Source organism: Besnoitia besnoiti, chromosome V (genome assembly GCF_002563875.1).
Source record: "Besnoitia besnoiti strain Bb-Ger1 chromosome V, whole genome shotgun sequence".
Classification (NCBI taxonomy): domain Eukaryota; phylum Apicomplexa; class Conoidasida; order Eucoccidiorida; family Sarcocystidae; genus Besnoitia; species Besnoitia besnoiti.
This window is the reverse complement of record NC_042360.1, coordinates 479,764-496,513: the sequence shown is the minus strand read 5'-3', so window position 1 is coordinate 496,513 and position 16,750 is coordinate 479,764. Positions and strand designations below refer to the sequence as shown.

At 58.5% G+C, this 16,750-nt stretch overlaps 3 protein-coding genes across 3 annotated transcripts; all 3 read left to right on the top strand.

Moving 5' to 3' along the window:
- Nucleotides 1-1,632: 1,632 nt before the first annotated feature.
- Nucleotides 1,633-4,407, top strand: BESB_058910 (PPIC-type PPIASE domain-containing protein; the record flags this gene model as incomplete). The annotated part of the gene is made up of 1 exon (XM_029364305.1): nucleotides 1,633-4,407. One exon carries the CDS (start codon nucleotides 1,633-1,635, stop codon nucleotides 4,405-4,407), a length of 2,775 nt encoding a protein of 924 aa, XP_029219013.1.
- Nucleotides 4,408-7,140: 2,733 nt separating this feature from the next.
- BESB_058900 (uncharacterized protein) lies at nucleotides 7,141-10,094 on the top strand (the record flags this gene model as incomplete). Its single annotated transcript, XM_029364304.1, has 3 exons — nucleotides 7,141-8,499; nucleotides 8,775-9,032; nucleotides 9,426-10,094. 3 exons carry the CDS (start codon nucleotides 7,141-7,143, stop codon nucleotides 10,092-10,094), a joined length of 2,286 nt encoding a protein of 761 aa, XP_029219012.1.
- A 2,687-nt stretch (nucleotides 10,095-12,781) lies between these two features.
- On the top strand, nucleotides 12,782-16,198 carry BESB_058890 (uncharacterized protein; the record flags this gene model as incomplete). Its single annotated transcript, XM_029364303.1, has 1 exon — nucleotides 12,782-16,198. The coding sequence occupies one exon, from the start codon at nucleotides 12,782-12,784 to the stop codon at nucleotides 16,196-16,198; it is 3,417 nt and encodes a 1,138-aa protein (XP_029219011.1).
- Between the last annotated feature and the right edge of the window lie 552 nt (nucleotides 16,199-16,750).

Sequence of the window (16,750 nt, the reverse complement as noted above, 5' to 3'; positions counted from 1 at the left end):
GTTTCTTCGGACTCGCGGATCTCAGAGACTGCTGCGCCGTGCCTGCCACATGGTAGAGGTCAGCCTGATGTTTGTGGGATGCAACGTTTTTGGGTCAAGGTGTGTGACCGTGTCTTATCTGTTCAGGGATACACTCTCGAACACGAAATGCCCACTGTGCTGGAGTGTTTCCGTGCGAGTTTTAGTTGAGGGAGGGGGGGAATGGGGAGTTTTTCCACGAGCAGTGTAGATGCATGGCCCTTTCGGGCGACACTAACCTAGTTTTCCGTAGCTCGGTTCTGGCTCACCGCCTCGAGCCTGCGTCTGCCGGCCGACGCAGTTCACTCCATCGTGTAGAACTAGAACCCGCTCAGATAGCTGTTTGATCTTCCGTTGCTCGGACTGAGATGTCTACGAAGGGTCTCGGCTTCCTGCTGCGCGGGCGCCTTCAGCGGATGCCGCCGGGGTCGTGCAACTGTCATTGCAGGGCTGTCTCTCAGGGGACTCTCTACGGGAACGACGCCGACCCCTGTGTGGCGCAAACAAACTAGGCTTACGAACCAGGCGCGGGAGGCGAACCGCCTTGCGGGTGTAGAAACCAAAGAGACTGGGGTTGCCCATGCGGGGGGGGAACCCCTGCACAGCGCACGCCGCTCCGCGCCTAGCGCCATTCAGCTCGAGCCTCCGCTCTCCGCCGCCGCCGCACATGCATCGGCCGGGAGTGGTTTCAAATAGACAGTTAGCATTTATTGAGGAAATTTCGTCTTCGTCACAGACGGAGGGTTAGGAGGAGGGCAAACGTACGGGGAAGGAGCTTCATCTGCGGGCTGAGAGGCGCAGACTTGTCTTCCGCGAACATGCACATCGAGAACCGAATCGCGATGTGCGCCGGGATCGCCGGTACCGCCTCTGCGCGTGACTGGGAAACCCCGAGCATGAACGCTCCGTAGCAAAACACAGCTCTAGCTGCGGCAGAAAGTCCTGCCAGTGCACAGTTTTGTAGCGAAATAGCGACTTACACCTGAATCGGTTACTTCCTCTCCACAGACGCTGCGCCAAGCATGCGCGCGCGGGCTTTCCGTTGTTTTTTCTGTCCGACCCAGGCTAAAACGGCATGCACGGGGTCATGCTCGCCGGTAAAACCGTAGCATTTCTTGTCAACGCGTGGAAGTCGACCGCGCAGATCTGCAAAAGGTTGTACTTCCTCCTTCCTCTGTAGTAGAGAACCCAATGGCGTTAGTGGGCTAGCATCGAGGGGCGGGTGGTTCCGAACGACAACTTTGGTTCACGGTCGCGGCGGCTCCCGCTGTTTGCCGGTGTGTCTTCTCTCGTTGTTCCGCTTAACTCGCGGCCGTTTTCCACAGTATTCGTCCTGTCGCCTCCACGAGGGGGGTCATTTGTCCCTGTTGCGAGTGCCTCTGTCGTGAAAGTCTGCTCACCCGCGCCACGCGCTCTCGCATTGCTGCATCTTGCGGTCGTCCGCCGCGTTTTTTGCCATTCCTGCGCGGCGCTCGCGAGCTCCGCACACGTGTGTATCTGTCTCTCACCGCTTCGCCTCTCCCCTTGCTGGCGTTTCGCCTCCAGGCGTCTCTGTCTCCTCCGCCCCCTTCTTCGCTCGTTCAGTCCTTGTTACGCTCCGCTGCCTCGCCCAAGATGCGATATCTGTCGCCGCCCGACTCCCCTTCTTCGGGGATTGACAGTGACCCGAGCGTCGCACCCCCTCCGGCGGCTCCTGCTGAGCTGTCTGAAGCGCAGAGTCACTACACGCGCCAGCGCTCTGACTGGCAGGCCCGGCTCGGCGTGGCTCCACATGCTGCAGCTCCAGTCGCCCCAGCATGTTCGAGCTTCGTGGCTGGAGGCGCGCTTCACTCGATGAGCACGCAGAACAAAGCTGTGTTACTGCCTCCGTCTCTGTCCAGCGCTGCCGCCGCGAGCGCCGCCCTCGCCTCCGCGGCGTCGCCGCCTCCTGTCGCGCCGGGTCCCGCGGCATCGTTGCCCCCCGTCGGGGTTCTCCAGACCCTCACGGGGCGGCCTGGCGCAGCGACCGCCGTCACGAGCTCCAGTGCGGCGGCGCTGGTCGCGAAGGCTTTCGGCAAAGGTGGAGGGAATGCCAAGTTCGCGGCAGCGGCCGCCGCTGCGGAGAAGGCAGCTCAGGCTGTCGCCGCAGGGAGGTCGGGCGCAGGCTTCGCTCCAGACGCGCAGGTGGCGGGGGAGCCTGTGCAGAGGTTTTCTCACATCAAGGTGATGAAGGAGGGGACGTGCCTGGAGGTTTTTTGCCTGCCGGTCATGTTCAAAAAGATTGCTCCGCGCGATCGGCTGATTCTCGGTAGAGGCGAGCAAGCCGACGTCCACACAGAACACCCTAGCTGCTCGCGGCTTCACGCGGAGCTGCGAAGGGTGGAGGGGGCCGCCGGGTCGCGGTGTACGTACAGCCTGCGAGATCTCGGCAGTGGCCATGGGACACTTTTGAACGGCGGGAAAATCGCCGCTGGCAAGGAGACAGAGCTCGAAGACGAAGACGAGATCCAGTTTGGCTTCTCGCAGCGGCTGTACATCTTCTTCTCGGGCAGGGACTCTCTGGAAGACACCTCTGAACCGCCTCCGGCAGCTCAGAGTGCCTGTCTTCCGCCGCGACTCAGCGGCGATGTCGAGGGGCCCCGCGGGGCTCTTCCGCATCGAGAAATCGAGAACGACTCTCGCGGCGGCCCGCGCCAGGCCCCGCCTCGTGTGCCGCCTCCGCCGCCTCCTCCAGGAGGCCCTCACTTTCCTTTGCATGCAAACGGGAATTTTTCCCCACGCGGCAAGTCTGGCTGGCGGAGAGGCGAGTCGGGCTGGCGAGAGAGCGGCTGGGGGCCCAGAGGGAGCGAAGACGCGGGGGGCGGTCAAGGCATATCGTGGGCGAGCGACAACGGGACTCAGCAGGATGGTCCTTTCTCGTCGCACGGGGGCGTAGATACCGGCATGCACGGAGGCTGGCAGCAGCCCTCAGCCCATCCCCAGTGGCGGAACAGCGCAGGACAGCCGTACTACGACGGCGGAGGCGCGCAGCTCCGCCACGGCGGTAGCCCTTTCCCGAGCGCGCACTGGGGGGAGGAAGGACGCTGGAGCGGAGAGGGGCAGGGCGCTGGCGACGCGTACGGCGCGCTGCAGTCGTGTGCGATGCAAGAAAGTGCAGCGGCGGGCGGGGGTGAGAGAGGCGCTCGCTCCGGATGCTCCGGACGGGAAGAGGCGGCGCCTGACCTTCACAACTGGACGGCGGCAGCTTCTGCTTCGAATTGGTCGTCTTTCTCTCCCGCCGCTTCGGCAATGAGCCAGTACAACGCCGGTGGGTCGAATGCGTTTTCCTCAACCCCGTCTCCGTATTATGCTGCAGCAGACGGTGGCGCACCCGCGCACGGCGACGGATTTTTGCCGTTCTACGGAGAGCAGAGAGGAGGGAACGAGGCCTCATGCGCGGGAGGAGGAGGCAGCTGCAGCTCGCCAGAGAAGAGCGCTCGGCCGTTCCAGGAGAGAGGGCCAGACAAGCAGGCGAGGAAAAAACTGTGGCAGAACTCTAAATCAGACAAGGAGGAGTCCAGCTCTCGCGTGAGCGCAGAACAGGACCTCTTGGAGCACAAGGAGAAACTGATACGAGAGCACAGGGAACGGCTTCTCCAAGACAGAGAGATGATGCTCTCGCAGAAGGAGAGACTTCTGGGGAAGAGCGAACAGAAACCAGCAGAAACCCCCGCGACCGCAGTTTCTGCCAGTCCTGCGCCCGCGAAACGGTCTCGCGAAGGCTCCGAGCTCTCAGATATAGCGGAAAACCGCGTCGAGACGGAAGCATGTGTAGTGGAAGCTGGAGGAAAGGGCCAAGAAGAGGGAACTAGCCAGGCAAAGAAGATGAAGCTCGACTCTGCAGCGCCGACCGCCGTCGCATCTCAGCAGGGAGTGCCCGCCCAACAGTCGAGGAGACCGGGGAGCGACGAAAAGCCCACTGCCGCACAGGCGTACTGCTCGCATATCCTGTTGAAGTTCAGGCGGGGGAAGGAAGACGGAGTGTGGAAAGGCGCTGCTTCGAGCGCCCCCGGGAAAGACCGACAGGCACTCGTAGGGAGGGGGGGCCTGCCGGTCACGCGCACACGCTCGGATGCCATCAGCAGCCTCGAAAGTGTGAAGCAGATAGTCGCAGAGGACACGAGTCAGTTTGGGGAGTTCGCAGCCGAGCTGTCGGACTGTCCTTCGAGTCGAATGCGAGGGCTCCTCGGCTGGGTCTCCAGGGACACGCGTGGAGGGGCATGCGGGAGCGCGGACGGCGAGAGCGGCGATGACAAGCGCTGGTCGCTCCCCGCCGAAGTGGTTCAGGCTGCGCTGCAAATGAAAGTCGGCGCTGTCAGTGCTGTGATCGAGAGTGAACACGGCGCCCACCTCTTATACAGGGTCAAGTGACAGCGCGGGGCCAATAGACGTCGAACTGCGAAGGCAGCCGCCCCCTGTGTCGTAGGTGAGACGCTACGTCCTTATGCACCACGACAGTTTCTCTGCAGGGGAGGTGCGGGGCAGACGAGGCCCGTCTTTTTAAAGGGGCTGTCTCCATGACAACAGGACAACGACGCAACTGGTGTCTTGGAGACACAACGCCCTCTTCTCTTTTACGACAAAACATACGCAGCGCTACCACGGCGAATACTGGCGGAGCATATGGTCGTGGAGACGGCAAAAGCGAAGCGGATATCGTGCAAGCCGGCGGGCAGCTCCAGTGGCCCTTGGCAGTGGCGAAAGGAACGAGTCACGACTGTGTGCGGCAGTTGTACCCTGCCTGCAAAGCAAACCGATTCGGGGTCGCTTCCGATGTGTGTTAGGCCGTGTATATCTGATCTGGACTTTTTGGACTCTTTGCTCGCTGTGACTCGTTGTGGCGAAGATCTCGTTTGTCCACGTTTTATTCCACTGGCGTCTTTCGGAGGGTGGTTGTGATCAGCCATGCGGTAATGCAAGCCGACTGGAACTACTCACTTGGCGGATTATGATATCCCCGGCACTTCGTTCTCGACAGGGTGATGGCTTTTAATGGAGGGCGCGAGTCCTCTCGCCACATTAACCGTGGAGATTGGTTTGCTCGCCGCTCGGGTGGTAGACGAAGCAGGAGAATCGTTCCTAGCGACCGTGTCTCAAGCGCAGAACAGCGACACTGAACAGAAGAGCGAAACTGACAACGGCATGCCGCCCATATCTCCCCGACGTCCTTACGATGTTCTCGATTCCGGTGCGACATGTCGCAGATGCATATTCCTGAGTACTTGTAAGTTGTCTTCACTTTACAGTGAAGATCACGTGACACCGCCAGACACCTTCGCTGGATTCGGCACACCTGTTCCGCTTCTGCCTTCACAAGGTACGGGCCTCTCCCGTGAACTTGTAGGTGTCGTTCGTGCAGTAGCACCCAGGAAAAAAACTGTTTGTGCGTACGCCTGTGCCGACAGACGCCTCCTTTTCAACTCTGGCTAGAGACTGCAAACTCGTAGGGTTACTCACAGACGCGCTGTGCATGTTTATTCATACAGTCCCTCGCAGATCTCTTGGAGTCCTAGTGAGTGCCGTTTTCTGGAAACAGCTTTCACTCCCCGTTGTCGTCAGTACAGTGGACGTTCTGGTTGCCCATGCGCACTATGCATCACGGGAGGCAATAGGCGACCACAGACTGCCAGTATCGCATGGTCGTCAGCTGTTGTCACGGTGTAACGCGTACCACCGAGTCTCACAGTAGATGATCACAGAGCGGGGACACGTTTTAGCGCAGCATGCTATGTTTACACTGCGTGATAGGTCACAGAAGCCCAGTGCAACCCCAGCGAATTCCACCGCCGCTCCGGTCGTCCTATGATGGCAATAATGTCAAACGGCCTTGCACCAAATATCTTGTGATGCGGCTTAGCGGCGGCGGGCAGAACTCAAGCATCGTCATCCACTGTAGTGTCCAACGTCGGTTGCACGCGTAGCAAATTAGACACCAAAACCGTTTTCATCAGAGAGGTTGCTTTCAGAAGCCACAAGGTTGACAGCATCCCTACGGGTATTCGATTATTAGGGTGTTCTGGCGAGCCCGGTGCAGTAAACAAGCTGCGGCCTCCCAATTCAGCAAGCTGATGCACACCATATGCGGCTTGTCGAGATACCCGTCGGATGGAAAGCCTGTCTGTGCTACTTTAGACTGGCGAAGCGCAGCCGCGCGAGCCTCGGACTGGCCTAGAGACATTCAATTGTTTCGGTCTCAATCTGAAGCCCACAAACATTTCCAATAGTGCACACCACCGCCCACATATTAATAATGCGATCTGTCACTGTGGTGTGTCTCCCACCGCACGCAAGGATGAATCTAAAGATGGTGCTATTTGCTAGGAACTGGTTCCGGAGCTTGTCAACGTTGCAGCCAGACGCGAATGCCATGAGCAGTGATCCATTCGCGGTAGGCGTCTGATAGTGTGGCAGCTTTCCACTGCGCTGTTGGCGTGCGGCGGCCGCCGCGTCGTGTAACTTGGTGCCGTGGACTTCGTGTGTGTCTCAAGCGCTCTTGTGTCTTACAGCCAAGCATCGAGAACGTCGAGCGCCGGCCTCTGTCTTCACATGGCGTTCAGGTGTGAAGGGCTTCGTGGCTTGCCAGCGGGACCTCCTTCGCCGGCCGGTTCTGCCTTGCCTGCAAGACGCGTCCAGCATAGTAGAGCTCTTCAGGGCTAGCTCACTTTGCCGTTCATATAATCAGTCAAGCATTCCTGGGAATCATCGTTGTTCTAGGATAAGCTGGTCTCTCCTATGCGAAATTTTCAGGTTGGACGAGGCTTGTCGTTCTGCCCAAGGACTACATTTGAATCATTCTTGACACCTGAGGCGTGGCACTTTCCATCGACATGGAGGAGGCTGTGGCCCGCAGCTGCAACAGCGAGCGACGAGGAAACAAACGAAGGCGGACTCGCCCATTCTGCAGAAGCGGGGCAGGAACCCCGCAACAGACGAAAGGAAGCATAGTTTGAGCACGTGGTGGACGTCTCCATGGTTCGTCTTTGAGTATCTGCTCGCGGAAAGAAAAGACGAAGCGTGGCAGCCGCAGAGAGGGCGAAGCTCCGGGAGTAAAACAAACAGCGTTTCCATTATAGGAAAGGGAAAAAAAGTGAAATGCAGTTCAAAATGGTGGACAATGCCAACCCTCCAGACTGGCTGAGGGAGCGTCACGGAAAGCCTGCACGTCTGCCAGACGGCGTGCGCCCAGATGCATCCTCGCAAGGAACCAAGTCAAGCCTCGGTACGGCAGCGAGAGGATCCAGAGTTCAGTACAAGACGGCGCTTGCCCCAGGAAACCTGGCTACATTTGGTAAACATACCCAAGTTCGATCATACGTACACTGGACTGCAGCTGTGCTAGCGAGCAATCCGGACGGTCTACGGAGGGAATCTAAGCCTTCCCAGGATTACAAGCAGCGGAGGCAGGCATTCGAATCCAGAGCAACAGTGATGGTTTCGCGCCAAAGGACAGCGGGCAGCTATCGGGAACCCAACGAGCAGGTCGCCCAACAGGCAGAGAGGGCCCTGCGCGTCCAGGCTGACAGGAGCCAGCTGTCCCGCACAGATGCTGTTGATGGCAAAGAACCAAAGAAAAGCGCACAAAGGGAGACATGTGCGCCGCTAACTGACAACGTGAAGAAAAGGGTGGAGCCGTCGCAGCAGCATCTCGAGGAAGAACATATGCGCCGAGGGCCAGAGGAAGCCTCGAGACAAGAGTTAGAGGCGCGCCATACAAGGGAGTATCTTCTGAACATGGTACGAGATGGGGAACAAGTCAGATCGACGCTGGAAAGTTATTTAGCGAAGCGGGCCGAGCAGATGGTGAGTGCCGCTCGCAAAGCAGCGGAGAGGAAGAAACAGAAAGAGAGAGAGGCAGCAGAACGGGAGGGGCTGGCCCAAGCGGAGAAGGAGAGTCGCCTACGGGAGGCCATTGAGAGAGGATTTGACAGAGACGAGAAAAAAAGCGTCCAACAGCTTATTCTTGAGGTGGAAGACATGCTGGCGAAGCGAAAGCGAAAAGAACTCTTGGAGAAGGAAGATGCGGAGAGAAGAGCGTTGGAGACGATGAATGAATTGATGAGGCAGTGGGCGTATCAGGCGACTGAGACAGTGCACAGGAAGGGAGCAGAGGCGTGCCTCCGAAGACATGAGGAATGCAACCGAGGTCAAGCAAGCCAGCTTCCTGCAGACAGAATGGCAAACGCAGATAGAACGTTGCCGGGAGCGAATGCCCCTACACCTCGCCAGGAAGACAGAAGCGAAATTGGTCGAAAGAGTTGGCCAGGCAGCCCTGCCGGTCAATCTTCGAGCCTCTCCTGTTCCAGGGTGGCAGAACCGGACACGCTTTCCTCCCCCGGATATCCTTCCTCTCTTTCATCGTACGACTTTACCTCCGAGAAAACCGAGCAGCATGATGGGAATGAGGAAGAATGGGTGACAACCTGCAGCGAGACAGAGAAAGAACGTCTGCGCGTGAAGCCCTTGGTAAGTGGACATTAAGCAGGCATTGCACGGTCATTCTGCCACCGTGGTTCGACGACACTGCAGCGTCGGATGATACATAACTGCTAGCACAACACTGAGTGGTGTGCTCGCGGTCAGCTTGGTGCCTGCTGTAGAATTGCGACTAGCTCTCTGGCTGCCGACGGCTGCAGAGATCCCATGCTTGCCCTCCTGTGTCCTTGGCCGGCCCCCCCAACGGTGTGCCCCATTATTCCTACCCCAGTTCTCTTCCCCTGTGTGTCTTCTGTGCCTCGCAGAGTAACGAAGGACGCAAGCCCAAATGCAACTCACGCATCAGCTCACGGCTGCTAGGATTGCTCGTTTCTTGTTGCTATGATTATCTTAGGAGACGAAAAGGAGAGAGAGCTCCATGCCGGAATACCAGGGTGGTCCTCGTCCGTGGTGAGATGAAAGCTGCCAAAGACGAGCCCCGAGTCGGCGGCACCCTCGCCTCCGTGAAGACAGTTCACTCCAAGCGACAGCAGGACAGAACTTCAGTGAGGTCCACTCACGCGGTAGGAAATCGTAGCCCGACCACGCCAACGCATGGCAACCGTCGGACGTGCACGGTCGGAGAGGATCGCGTGCTCAGATATTTCACTTCCTCCCCCCATGCAATAAAGTCGCACGTATATGCAAAGCAAACATTCCCTCGGACAAGCGAGACCGCTGTAAAAGGTTGCTTGATGACGCCCACGAGTCGGTGTCATGCTGTACTCAGAGCGGATAGTGCAGAACTCGTAATCAAAGAGTTTCTTAACTCTGTCCAACCAACAGGGCAGCAGCAAGCTCAGAACAGAGCATACGCAAAGGTAGAGGAGGTGGCAGGAAGGCGCAGTATCGATGAATCAGAAATCCAGAAAATAATCAACAGATTCTTAAGTAGGCTCGCCGGGACTGCCCCTCAGGCAAAGGAGGCGAGACACTCTTACGAGGCGGACACCTACGAGACGACCGATACTTTTCTGTCGCGGATCACTGGACCTAGTCATCCCCTACGCGGTGGTCGCGGTGAAGTCCCTTGTCGAGGAGCCGAAGATACTAACAGACAGCAAGGACAAACGCGGCCTACATTCAACACAACAAGAACAGAAAGCCACCGCGTACCACTGATTACAATGGTGGACGACGGTTTCAAAGCAGAGGTGGAGGCTCTCCGAGCACTCTTAAGAGTTCCTCTGCAGCCGGCAGCGGAGTTTTTGAGGGGGCCCTATAAGACGGGCCCCGAGCCTCACCACTTTCTCCAGGTGCCTGTATCCAGTGGATCTTCTTCTTACGCCCCGCGCCGACAGAAGATCGGCGACAACCCCGTGGGTCACCGATGGTGCCGAGCGCTTGCTGGCCTACCGCATGCCCTGGATCAGGGGACCCCACATCCGCTTGACTTGAAGCTTAACCCCAACTCCTGCAAAGGCACAACAATTCTTGGAGACAAAGTAGCGGACGCTTGCTGGATGACATGGAGCCGTCGCATGCGCGTGCACGACCCGCGCACCCCCTCGCCTCCTGGCATCATGAGGCCGGTTCGAGCTCAGCCGGCCGCCCAGGTAACAACCAGCGCTAGCTGGTGTTCGTGACCGTCGCGTTCGATTCGCATCCCCGTGCAGTCTCGACGCCTCGTGCGTCGTTGCTTGCCATATGTCTGCCTTCCTGCAGTTCGCAGATGCTAGTATTATACGAAGTTCGCCTGCAACACCCACGAACCATTAGCCAGACGCCGATCATTGCCCCACTGCGTCTGACTTCATCCGATCTCTCGTGTATCTGACGAATGCATCGCGTATAAGTGAGGAAAGCAGACGAGACTTGCTTTAACTGCTTTTTATTCTTCGGCACGCTTTTGAGACGCGTCCGCGTCCTGTGCACCGATATCAGCACTCCAGAAAACATTCACAGCGGCGTAAGTATCAGGGGTTTGAGGACGATGCACCAAGCCGGCACAGATCTAGAAGTCATTAGGAGTCTTCTTCGCGCGCTGCGTACGAGTATTAGATTAATGGACCTGAGAAAAGGGAGTCAGCGAGGACCGACCTGTTTCCACACCTATCTACAACGCTAGACGGCACACAGTATTGCAGACCCCGTAGGGTTATGTTGATTGGTCGACACTGGTGGCTGGTAGCAGTACATGTACCGAAGCCCGGCTGTGGACATGATGGCACTTTGACGTCGACTGCACCAAGATTACTACTGGGCGACAGGGGACGGCGAATAGAGACACACACCAACCGGCAAGGGCACATGTGTTGCCTAGACTTCTCCACTGACATGTTGCCTTCACGGGAACTCCCGCGCAGCCATTCCTCTGTAATGTGCACGTCCGAACGGCTGCACACCAACTCATGGGCTACGCCATCAGTCAGGAGGTTAGCCCGCGAAGACTCGGTGTCGCGAGCGTGCGGCTCCGTAACTGGCCGCGCCTGTTGCCCCAACGGGCCACGATTTGCCACACGATTCCCGCGGTGCCTCGGCTTAAATGGTTTGTGAAATTCATTGAACATGGCGCTGAGTTCATGCCTCTCCTAATTGTTTGCCTATTGCCTTTGTGAGTTTACTTTCCAGTGCAGACGCAGGGCGGCCAACTAAAGGGAACGCCGCGGCAGGGGCGCGTGAATCCGCAGTGTCTGCTGCGCGCTGACAGCACACGGAACCCGCGAGCATGGAACCACGACAAGTCATTACCCGACGGCCACGACTGACCCAACTACGCATTTACACGAGTAGTCGCCTCTTCAGGCAGCTGTCGTTTTTCAGTTGCTCCTCTCAACTACGCATTTACACGAGTAGTTGCCTCTTCAGGCAGCTGTCGTTTTTCAGTTCCTCCCCTCAATCCTCGTATCTGCGCTGAGCTGCGTCTAAGCCTCTACGTTATTTTTGGTGCTAGTGGAAACACGTCTGCGGCCCTCTTGGCACGTGGTGCTGTGCCCCTTTGTTCCGCGGGCGCGACCTCCATGCTGGGGGATGAATTGGGGCGTCTAGACTAGCAGGCGGTTCGGTTTTCTTCTGCTTAGGGGCGGAACGCCCCATGCCACACTCCTGGGCAAGAGAGTTTCTGCGTCCATGACTTTATAAACGTAGCAGTAACTTGTGCTCAATCGTTTGCAAGCAGTCTATTTTGCGTGAATTGAAGCTCCGGATCCTGTGGCATCCAGCCAGGGGCTGGGAGCATGCGAACACAGACGAAACCGACCACCGCAGCTTGGTAGCTCCACGAGTGTATCTTGGAGTTTTCCGAACCCTTTTCAACAATAACAGCTCTGCGTTGCACAAGTGTAATTTAGCCGCTTAGCCGTCGTTCGCCGCCGCAGCCGGCTATCTAGACGCTTCGGACGGGTTTGCGAATGTGTAGCAGTGTGGATCGCGTAGCGCTGTACTGAGGAAGCTGACCAGCGCTTTGAGTCCAGCCTGCCTCTGAGGGGCCTCAGGAGACAGCTGCAACAGCTTCTAATGGAAACGCGAGGCGAAGTTGCGCGAGCAATTGGAGTCACTGCGCCGTTTGTTTGCTGATCCAGATGCCAGATACAAATATGGCGTACGAGTCGGCAAGACTCGGAGAGCGGAGGGCATCCACATAATGGCCTTCACAGACACTGCAGCGTTGTAAGATCCACAAAGAAACCGCCAGGATACGCCGAGGAGAAGCAGGTGGTTGCCGTTGTGTTCGAGCGCAACACATGCAATTCGGGCAAATTTGCGACGCGTTTTCGTGTCGCATGCGGCCTCAATTTTACACGATCCGCGGACTGGATTGTTGTTCGCCTCTGCTCGTCTTTTGTATCAATATATCTTCTTTCCCGCTTCACGGCGGAGCACTTCCCAGTCCAACAATATAAAACAAGGAGTATCGTAACGGTTTTCATACACGCTCACGCAGGGCTGAAGCGCCACGGCAGTGCCTTTTTATAGCCGCGCGACAGGCGCCGGCCTACGCACGCCACCTGGTCGCCTTTCATCTCCGGTGCAACGTTTCTTCGCTGTAGGCGTTTCTTCTGCGTGAACATCTGTGTGAGATTGGCATGCGTGCCTTTGGCAGGCCGTGTCGCGGACGCGGCTGAGTCCCGCCTCGAGGGGCGACGCCTGGGTCGCATGCAAGCTTCGTCCGACGTCGCAGTAGTCGCGGCCCGTGGACCTAGCGAGCAGGAGTATCTCCGCGGGGCTTCAGCCTGAGGGGTTCTGCTCACGTGTTCGTGCCAGTGTGGCGCTCCAGGAGCCTCGAAGCTATGTAATTCACATTCTCATTCTCGTGCCCTCAACTGATGCCAAGATGGCGCAGCCGCCCCGTCTGCCAGCCGCCTCCTGGCCTCCTCAAGGCAGGCGCCTCGGGTCTCGCGACTCCAAAGTCCACTTTCGGCTGCCCGTGTCTGGTCTCCCTTCGAGACTTCATGTGGAAGAAGCACAAGACCAGCGGATGAGCTTCGGAGTGCCTAGCCAATCTGCCCCGTGTCCTGCGCCGCCGCGCCTCCTCAGGCGTCACAAAGTCGGCTCGTCTACACTTCTCCACCCTTCTTCTTCCGCAGAGTTCCGGCCGTGCGCTTTGTTAGATGGCCAGGGGACGCAGTGCCTTTCTCGCGTGATGTGGCGCGCGCCTTCCCCGCTCCTTTCTTGGTCTGCGTCGCCCTGGCGGCCATTCAACTCTTCTCTGTCCTCCTCTTTATCTTCAAGGTCGGACCCACTGCGATTTCCCCGCGTTGTGAGCTCTCAGCTTCGTGCCTTCTATTCGATCTCGGACTCTCCAGAGCCAGTCAAGACTGCTCTCCAAAATGGGGGGTCTCCTTGCGTTGACCGCGGCAGAGAATCCAGTATTTGCCCAGAGTTTGGCCGCGGTGTTTCATCTCTCCGTCTGGCGGTTTGTGGCTTCTGTCGAGAGAAATCGCTGTCTCTCCAGCGGCGGACGGATCTCTCTCGCGTCCTGCGTCTCAGCTCTGCTCCTTTGTCTCCCTCCTCCGCGTTGTTTCTTGAGTCACTGCCTCTGCGACTCTCAACTCAGAGTTGCGATGCTGTCGCTGTAGACGTGCCTCCGTCTGTCTTTCCCCCCCTTTTCTCGACTTGCGCTGGCGCCTCGAGTCGTCTTCATCGCTCTGGCGCCCATTGGGTGTGTTCTTCCTGCGCAGCTTCTTCTTTTCCGCTGTTTGCACTCCACCTGTCCCTTCCTCGTCACCTGCCCTACCGCTCCGCGTCTGCTGCTGCGACTTCCCACGGAATTGCGACTGGGTCAGACCCGCTGTCTTCTGAAGCCCTGAACGAGATCCGTGCGGACAGGAGCCTGGAGAACTTTGCGTTTGCCTGTCATTCCTTTGATGTCCTCGCCAGCCGTCTGCGGAAACTCGGTCGCTGGCTGCTGGGCTCCGTTTTGCTGTGGCTGCCTGTCGGCATCTCAGTTGTCGTCGACGCGCCGTTGTTTGTGTCTTGCCCGGAGGACGTTCTCCCGGTTCGCCTCGCTTTGGCGCCGCGGGAGCTGTCAGCCGACCAAGAGGAGCGTGAATTTTCCTGGAAATCGCAGAACGAACCATCGAATCCGCTGGGCGGGAGGGGAGAGGGGGTGGAGCCGCGAGGCGATCGCGGACACGGAGGAGACGCCGCTGCGTCTGTGATGCAGAGGGAGGCGAGCTCCGTGATGAGCGTGGAGACAGGCCGCGAGGGCCGGTGTGGTGGCGTGGTGATGCCGTCCGCCGACTATGCAGAGACACAGAGAAAAGATGGCAGACAGGAAAAAGAAGGCGCGACGACGCACCGCGAAGCTTCGGGACGTGACTCACAGCCGTCGGCGGAAGCGCCTGCGCGGGGCGCTTCCCCAGACGTGAAGAAAGAAGAGCGCTCAGGAGCACACGATGAGCACAGAGAGGAGAGTGACGGCGGCGCTCTTTTGCTAGCGTCACCTTGGGCAATGCAGGCCTTTTCGAGGGGCGATGTTGTCTATTACCAGCACCCAATGGACTCGGGTCGTAAGCTCTTTCTTCGAGTCGTTGCAGTCGCGAATGACGTGATCCGGGTGCCTGCGTCGTTGGTCGTGTCCATCCACCCCACACTGAGGAAGCAGCTGCTCATGTTTGGCGAGCCGCGCGTGGTCGGTGCCTCGGGGCTGCCACTCAGTTTCTTTCAGTCTGCATCTGTTCTTCTCCAGCTGGTTGACAACTGCAACCAAGAGACTATGACTGCAGCGCACCGGGGCGCAGATGGCAGCGTTGGGCGCCCCCAACGGGTTGCAGTCACTCAGGAAGGCATCGTTGACTACGCGGAAGATGAACGCCTTGACTACGGTCCCGGCGTCTTCATTGAACTCACCATTCCCGTGGGGAGCTGCTGGCTCGAGGCCGAGAGAGTTGAGCATCCGGGCCCGGAGGCGTCGAAGGGCGGGTGCGGCGGTCGGGGTCTCGATTGCTCCCAAGAAAGGCAGGGGAAGCGCGATAACGATATATCGCCCGCGACAGAGACGGGGGGGTTCGCTCCAGGCCAGGGAGCGTTGTTTTTCTCGGCTGGATCGCCTTCTGTGAAACCAAATGCTGGGATGCCTCCCATATTCGAGGACAGCTACACATTCGGACTTGCCCCAATAAGCCTCATTCAGGGCGTTGTGTACGCGGTCCTTCCTCACACACACTCAGCTAGCGAGGCGCGCCTGCTTCTATGTCGGGCGTTCTTAGCGTCTCTCGGAGCCGAGGTCCGAGAGTCGCGCCTGCTCTGCACGTGTCTGGCCGTTGGGGACAGGGTTAAGAATTTCCTGGTAGAGCTGAAGGGTTGCTTACTGGACGGAGGAGTGAGATTGGTGGGTGAAGAGCCAAGGGAAGCTCGCCGAGAGACTGAGTGGCGGCGACCGCACCTCGAGACAAGAGGCAGATGGTCGGTTGAGGACAGAGAGCGAGGCGAAGGGGCGAGTCCGGGTCGCGCCGGTGAGCGCCACATGTGCAGCAGTCGCAGCAGGAGGGAGGCAGACGCGCATGCATGCGACATTTCAGCAGGGGGGCGGCGCGCACGAGATGCGAGCTGCAATCTTCCTCGAACAGAACACGGTGGCGACGACGACTCAGAATCTAGCGCCTCAGCGGGCTCCAGCCACCCCGGAATCGTCCGGTGCGACAGCATTCCTGCAAGGACCGCAGCGCCTGTCTGTCAGCGTGCGACACAAGACTACATTGATAATTCCAGGATAGTTAAGGAGAGAAGGACGAAAGAGGAGACGCATGGTGTGGCAGCGGCAGATGAGACGCGCGCCGAAGCGCTACGCAAGCAGGACGCAACTGACTTCTATTATGACTCATCCAGAGGAAACAAGGGGAGCGACAACGCAGAATCGCTGACCGCGCGTCTTGTTGTCTTAGTAGAGCAAGACGCTACAGGCGGAGACCGCGTGCAGAGAACTGCAGGCGATCGACATGACGTGCCCTGTGCGGACGAGATCGCCATGGAGCGTCCACAGGAACAGCGGGAGGGCGACGCGCCAGAGGCAAATGCGAGAAGCGGACACCGCGGGCGAAGCGAGGCTGAGAGCCAGCCTCGCGGAGGCGTGCCAAGTGAGGTCATTGTGCCAGACGAAGCGTTGCTGTATCGTTTGATAAACCGAGCCACACAGTGGCTGGTCCTGCATGCGGACATCCGCGGCATCGCGCTTCCCCTGGAACACCGCGTCACACCCAAGGGCACGATCGTCGTCGGCTGCGGGGGGCAGGGCACCAGCGAAAGATAATCATCCGCCACGTGGAAGGAGAGGAGAAGAGAACCCACAAGACATTGGATAGAGAGCGCGCTTTCATTCGGCATTAGGGGAAGCGTACGAAGCGTGGGTGCGGATCGCGTGGTAAAGTAGTGGACAGGCGCGGAGACGAGGGCAGGAGGCGAACGGCAGGAGGACAGGAGACGCGAAGACAGGCGGCAGATGCGAAGAAGGGCTGGAGAGGGGTCGGAGCGCCCGAGAGAATAAAGAGTTGGCGAGCAGCGGTAATGAAGGGAGTCTTTGTAGGGAGGAGACTCACGTGCAGGAGGGGAGTGTGAAGAAGGGCAGCAAACGAGGAGGTACGAGGCGCCCGTGCTTCGGGAAAGGAATCCGTGAGGCGGAGTGGGTGTTACGCGTCTTTGGTAGTAGTAACTATCAAGCGTGCTCTCTGTCTGACGTCTGGCAGTGAAGTTACTGCTCTGGTTTCTTACGTGAATGGGGCGCTGAAACGCGTTTTTTGCTTTGGTGTGGACCGCTGTTCCACACGGGGACTAGTCCTTTTCTCAGTGTAAGGTTCCGCTATCG